The following is a 6,949-nucleotide window of genomic DNA, read 5'->3' on the forward strand; positions in this document are numbered from 1 at the left end:
CAGCCGGTGCCCTCTCATCCCCCACCGAGAAAGCCGTCTTCAGTTACGGTAGGCGGCCGCGAGGAAAGACAATCCCGTAATTCAGTAAATAACGCGGCGCGCGCCCCCGTGAGCTGGCGCGCTTGCGGGGCGCTGGTGGCACCAGGACGACCGCCGCCCCTCCCGGTCCCCAGGCGTCGAGCGGAGGACTTTCCTGGGCTTGGAGCCCCAGACTTGCTGTCATTTATGTCGCCTGCCTTCGGTTTGAAATCAAACGCATGCAGCCCCTGTTCCTTCTCCAGCGACGCCCGCTGCCCACCACCCAGAGCCTCTGAGCCTGTAATAGGCTGGACCTGCCTGGCAGGTGACACTCCCACGGTGGGTGAAGGGCCCCTCCCAGCCCCATCACCAAATCTCTTCCCTACTGACCCTCACAAGGGAGTTGAAACGCCCTCTCCCTCAGCAGTGCGGTTAAAGCTCACGTCCAGGTGGCCCCTGGGAAACGCAACAAAGATGGTGGTGGCTTACTAAATACGGACTAAGTGTCGGCCCCTGGGGAAGCATCAGCCACTCACCTCCCGTGCAGTCGCAGTGAAGGCGGGAGAGGAGAAACTGGAGCTCACGGGGTTAAACGCTTGGCACAAGGCAGGGGCCGGGGTCAGTTTGAACCCAGGTCTGTGGGGTCCAAGCACGGTGCTTTCTGCTGGGCGCCCTGCCGTTGGCCCCACCCACACAGGGTGGCCTTCCCTCACCAGGACCAGAAAACAGGACTGCGGGTCCGGTGACTCCTCAGGTGGGGTGGTGTGCGTGCGTATGGGGGGAGGGAAGTAAACAACTCAGGGCAGGAGGCCATGGTCATCAGGCCTGGAGGGTCAGCCACAGGGGCCCTGGCAGCATCTCAGGGTCACTCGGGGCGCTGGGGAGCTGGGAGCAGTGTCAGGACCAGTAGGGAGTGGGTGGGGGAGGGATGGGGGCGTCTGTCTCCTTGGGCTCCGTCCTCTGCCATCTCTCCGACCCCCTGTCCAGTAACCCGGGCCTGAAAGGCGTGGGCTCCATGCCAGGCCCCGACGTTGGCACGCACCCTCCACGCCGCCCTGGAGGAGCTTATTATGACTGTGTTTGAAAAAGGAGGCTGAGAAATCAGAGCAAAGATGGGAAACTTCGTTTTCATGTAGATTGGGAGGGGCACGTGGAAACAGAATGGCGAAACAAAGGCTGATAGATTTTGTGTTCATCTGGACCTGGAGAGATGGGATGCAGGCCGGTGTGTGGTTGCCTGGGGGATGGGCGAGCAGGGCGCCTCTCAGGAACTGGCTCAACGTGAGCCGGTGCTGTGCAGCGCCTCTAAGGCCCGCCCACCCCTCTGGGAGAGCATTCCCCACCCCGTCAGGGGTGGGGACATGGGCTCCCTGCTCCTTTTGAGCCCCTCGAGGCTGGGAATTGTCCCGCTGAGGTCTGTACGCCGGTAACCAGGGTGTAGGGAGTAGAGGGTGCTGGGTGGAGCGGATGGGATAGCAGAGCAGGGGGACAGGACACTCGAGAGCGATGGCCTGGACCCAGCTTGGTCCTCCGAGGTGGTCTCACTAGGATGGTGACCCGCAGGCCGGGCAACTTAGACGCTTTACATACGTTATCGTTTCGTTGGGTCCTAGTCACAGTTTCCAATTTGTAGCCGGAGAAACGGAGCCACGGAAGAGTCAGCAAGTCATCCAGAGTCACAGAGATGGTGAGCAGAGCGCGGCTGGACTCACCTCCTCCAGCTGTGACCGCCTAGGGGACAGGGCTCGGCCTGGCCTGGCCGTGCGTCGGGCTCCCACTGGGCGCTGTGTGAACGTTCACCAATTCGGCAGCGCCAGCAGGACCACAAGTGTTTCCTACTGTCTTTGCTGGCCTTTATTGAAGAAGAGGCATCGTGATTCCGGTCCCGGTGATTGCTTCCGTGGAGTTCAAAGCCATCAGGGGCGTTAGCAGTTTCCCGGGCCTGCCGTTTCCAGCCTCATGAGATGCCCCCGGGGCTGCTGAAACTCTCAGGCTGCCTAACTGCAGCTCTGACCCAACCTCCTTGATTTTCCCTTTGCGGGCCTTTGCTTGGGCTATAGGAATGGTGGGTGGAGGGTGTTTCTGGTTGAACTTTGCAGACCAACGTCAGGGACAGCTGAAGTGTGGCCAGAAGGGAGGGCCCCGGCCTGTCTCCAGAGCCCATCTCCTCTGGCGCAGGGCAGTGGTGCCCATCACTCATTGGCCCTTGCCGAGCAGGCATTGTGAATGCCAGATGACTAAAGCAGAGGGGTTAGGCTGTGGGGCAAGTAGGGGATGAGTGGGCTTCTGTTCTCTGCCCTGACCACATGTGTTGCACGCAAATAAACACCTCATTCTCCTGTAAACACACTTCATGCAGGTAGACGCTTGTCTGCCCACCTCTCTCTCGTGGGAGACATGCCCTTCTCGTGCCCTGGCATCACTGGCCTCTTTGCTGCTTAAAGGACGCTGCAACTTTGAACCAACTCCCTGTGTCCCTTCCGGAGGGGATGAAATGAGCCATCAGCAGGGCCCGATCCCTTCCCGGCGCCTGGCAAGGCCCCTGGGGAGGCAGGTCCCCATTGTGCAACACCCAGGCACAGCCTAGCATTTCTCCCAGATGCCTCTGGGCCTCGGTTTTATTCTTCCTCTCTCCCCACAGTTATAGATTTTGCAAGATCCGTACAACACAGGGCCACGCCTCCGTCTCTCCCGGCTCATCTCTCCCGTGTTTCTTTTGCCCTTTGGTGCTGATGGGTTTCAACAACTCTGTATGACAAAGCTGCTAGATGAAAGTAACAGCTTATTAACAGTACTCACATGGCCACTCCTGTGGGCAAACCAGCACCTATGTTTTCCCGGAGTGGGAAAGGACGGAGCCACGTAACCTTCTCAGAACAGGCCTGGGAATTTTTTTGTTTTTTAATGGAACACAATATCTTTGTTTGCAAGGAAGGGAAGGTGTGAAGGAGCCTAGCATTCTCGAGCCAATTCCTAGAGCAAGAACCAAAGGGAAAATCCTGAGATTGCCCTGAGATCCAGTGATCTTCAGGAGGTCTTCTTATACATGCGCCTTTCTTGCTGTTGTAGGAGTGATGCGTCAGCAGGACGCCTCTGGAAGTGTCCGCCGCGGTGAAGACGGGGCAGTGGCCAGTGATGGCTGCCACCCTAGGCTCCGAGGGACCATTTGAAATGCCAGTGTTAGGGCTTCGCTCCTTTGAATCATGAAAGACATTTTTTGTCAGATACCGTACATTTTCAATGCCGATCGACAACCAACTAGAGCTGGCCCCGTCCTGCTGCAGAGACACGTGGAAAAGGCCTTGTGTCCACACGTTAGAAATATAGGATGGGCCAGGGAGCATGATGTACCCAACATCTTCAGAGTTTTCACAAAAGTTTCGCTGAGAGGACCCAAGCACGAGGGGCTGTTCATTTCCCATCACCTATGGTGACCACTCGCGACCCAGACCCTGGAATCTTCTCTCCTTTATTTGAGCCCTCGCCTGGTGGTGGAAATGGTTATATTTCCGTAAACACCTGTGTCCTTTTCCTCCTGGGCCCCCCCCGCCCCCGCCCCGCATGACTTGTTCTAGCTTCCTGTTGGATGTGGCTAGGGGCCTGGTCCTGAGCAGGGAGGTGTGGGAGGGATGTTGCCTGCTTCCAGGCCTGCCCGTGACACTCTCCCCACTGCCGCCCACAGGCCCGCTGCCCTCCGGAGGATGGAGCAGACGCCAGAGGGCAGGAGCCTGGGGTCCTGAATGACCACATGCAGAGCCTCAGGCTCTCAATGAGTGAGAAATAAACTTCCATTGGGTTCAGCCCCTGAGGTTTGGGGACTTGCTTGTTTCATCGACAGAGGAATGGATAAAGAAGATGTGGTACACATATACAGTGGAATACTACCCAGCCATAGAAAAAGAATGAAATAATGCCATTTGCAGCAGCATGGATGGACCTATAGATTGTCACGCTAAGTGAAGTCAGAGAAGGACAAGTATAGTATGATATCACTTACATGCAGAATCTAAACAAATGATACAAATGAACTCACTTACAAGACAGAAATAGACCCACAGACATAGAAAGCAAACTTATGGTTACCAAAGGGGAAAGGGGGCGGAGAGGGTAAATTGGGAGATTGGGATTGACACATACACACTGCCATATATAAAACAGATAACCAGCAAGGACCTACTGTGCAGCACAGGGAACTCTACTCAGTATTCTATAATAACCTATATGGGAAAAGAATCTGAAACAATATATATATATGTATAACGGAATCACTTTGCTGTACACCTGAAAGTTACACAAGATTGCAAGTCAGCTGTACTCCAGTTAAGAAAAAAAGATGATGCCCTGGTCCTGAGCGTGCTTCAGGACACCCTCCACGCCACCTGAGGGCCTCTCCCAGCACCACTGACCACACGTAAAGTAGAACTCGGCCTGCGGCTGCTGCTAAAGCTTCCTGGAAACCCTGCACCCCTGACAATAGCACCCGCCTCGCCCTCTGACCCCACAGCCTGCTGTTTTTGGGGGGTGCCGGAGTGACAGGTCAAACGCAGCAGCTGCCCACCCCTCGTCATGTTGATGGAGCCTCGCCGGGGGTCCAGCCCTTGCTGTCTTTGCTTACCGAGGGCTTTCACAGCGGCCAGTCAGCTTCCGTCCGGCCCCTCCCCTCCCACCCAGCCCACTGCTTTCCTGTGATCTGGCCCCTGGAGCTGGGCTGCGCGAGGCTCCCCTGGACGCGGCGCCCTGAGTGGGGACGATGGGCTGTGGGCCGGGGCAGACCTGGATTCCTGTCCTGGCCCTGCCACCTGGGAACTGTTGATTTTGGCAATGACTTAATCTCTCTGAGGCTCAGTCTTTGTTTTTTGGGTTTTTTTCACCTTGAGAAATCACATACATATTTTAGTAATGTTCTCATAGCCACAGTCATTTCTGGAGCTGCTCTTTGGGGGTGATTACTTTTTGCTTGCAAAGTGGTGAGAACACCTGCTTTAGCAGGTTGTTGTGCAGTTAACTAAGGCAGGCTGAGGGCGCCCCGGGGCTCCCGGCAGGTGGCCCACGACCCTGGGGGAGGACCGAGGCTCTGTCCACCCCAGGTCGCCTGTGGTTTCTGTCCCAGAGCCTTGTGGATCAGGTGAACGACTTCAAGGCACGAAACCATTTTTTCATCTCTCATTTTTTTAAAAAAATTATTTATTTTTATTTTTTGGCTGCATTGGGTCTTCGTTGCGGCGCACGGGCTTATTGCGGTGGCTTCTCTTGTTGCGGAGCACGGGCTCTAGGCATGCGAGCTTCAGTAGTTGTGGCACACGGGCTCAGTAGCTGTGGCTCGTGGGCTCTAGAGCGCAGGCTCAGTAGTTGTGACTCACGGACTTAGTTGCTCTGCGGCATGTGGGATCTTCCTGGAACAGGGCTCGAACCCGTTTCCCCTGCATTGGCAGGCTGATTCTTAACCACTGGACCACCAAGGAAGCCCTCACCTCTCATTTTTAAGTTCTTTTATTTCTAGAACATTTACAAACAGGGAACCCTTCCTCCAGACCCGGTCTTACCACCCCAGGAGGAAATGAGGCTGCCACACACTCAGGTCATAGCTGCAGAGGTGGAGGCCTAGGGACAGCCGTGCTGAGGGGGACAGGCTTTTCCAGGAAACCTGCCAAGGCTGGGGACACTGCCTGGGGCCACATCGGGGACACGGTGCTCAGGAAGGGTGGCCACCGGGCCCAGGACTCAAGGAGGGAAATCCCTCCAGCACTTAGACCTTCTGTAAGGAAACTGAATCACACAGCAGCCTGAGGTCTGAAAGTCGCCCTCAATGGCTCCAGCTGGCCGGTACTGGTCCCTCTGCTACAGTGAGGACGGGGTTAGAAGTCAGGGGCCAGGCTTTTCCGGTGCGTTTCCACTGCTTCGTTAAGGCCTTAAACTCCAGAGCCGGGAAAAGATAAAAGTAACAAACAGAAGAAATCATTGCGGTGACTTCGAAGCAGAGAGCCAGCTTTTGCAGACAGTTCTCCACCTGCCTGGGGGCCGCCCCTGTCCCCAGCTGACCACACCTTCCCCGATCAGCAGGTGAGGGCATAATAAACGCTGAGTGTCCCCAGGCGCCGCCACTCGGCAGCAGGGGTGACCAGACCGCTGAGCCCCAGAGGGTCTCCAGCTTCTGGAGAGTCTGGCTCGCACTGGGGGTTGGGTCCATGGTGTGCTCCCCTGCCCCCGAGCCTCCCAACAGCCTGTGCAGGCAGACAGGCTAGTGAGATGCCTGCAAACCAAGGCATCCAGGACCCGAATGCCAGTCTTCCCCAATCCCGCCAAACTTTGCCAGGGTGGGTGAGGCTTGACGGTGTAATTTTTTGTTTTTTGGGCCATGCTGAGCGGCATGTGGGATCTTAGCTCCCCGACCAGGTATTGAACCCGCACCCCCTGCAGTGGAAGCACGGAGTCTTAACCGCTGGACCGCAAGGGAAGTCCTTTGACAGTATAACTGATATGAATCCCTGTGTTACCGGGCTGAGAGGACACAGACCAGATTGCCAGAAACACCTCTCGTTCCTCCCCAAACTTAAAAAGAAAATCTAAAAAACCGAAAATGCTGGCTTTTCCCTCACACAAAGCAAATTTCTTTTACACCTAAACCCAACTTTTTTAGACTTGGGGTGATAAAGATCTGGCACCCCACAGACTCTCCCTCAACTCAGAACCTGTCGCAAGTAACAGGGCACCTTGGCTACCGAGGGACAGTGCCAGGGAGGGGGTCGCCGAAATGAAAGACTTTAGAAAAACACTCTGTACAGGCAGCAGCAGAGACTAATTCTCTTGGTATGACCCAGGGCCTGAGGTGGTCTACACCCAGCTTAATAACTGCTTAAAAAAAAAACAATCTCTGGGGCTTCCCTGGTGGCGCAGTGGTTGAGAGTCCGCCTGCCGATGCAGGGGACGCGGG

The 6,949-nt window shown here is 55.9% G+C and overlaps 1 protein-coding gene across 1 annotated transcript in view; it reads left to right on the forward strand.

Annotated features, from left to right (window-relative positions):
- The first annotated feature begins 5,824 nt into the window (after positions 1 to 5,824).
- The window catches only part of INHBB (inhibin subunit beta B), a 27,628-nt gene continuing 26,503 nt past the window's right edge, over positions 5,825 to 6,949 (forward strand). Inside the window, exons 1-2 of the mRNA XM_007469663.1 lie at positions 5,825 to 5,900; positions 6,053 to 6,078. Coding sequence (XP_007469725.1) covers positions 5,825 to 5,900; positions 6,053 to 6,078 — 102 coding nt within the window. The remainder of the gene's footprint in view (positions 5,901 to 6,052; positions 6,079 to 6,949) is intronic.

This window comes from Lipotes vexillifer, unplaced genomic scaffold, assembly GCF_000442215.2.
Source record: "Lipotes vexillifer unplaced genomic scaffold, Lipotes_vexillifer_v1.1 scaffold1607, whole genome shotgun sequence".
Lineage (NCBI taxonomy): Eukaryota > Metazoa > Chordata > Mammalia > Artiodactyla > Lipotidae > Lipotes > Lipotes vexillifer.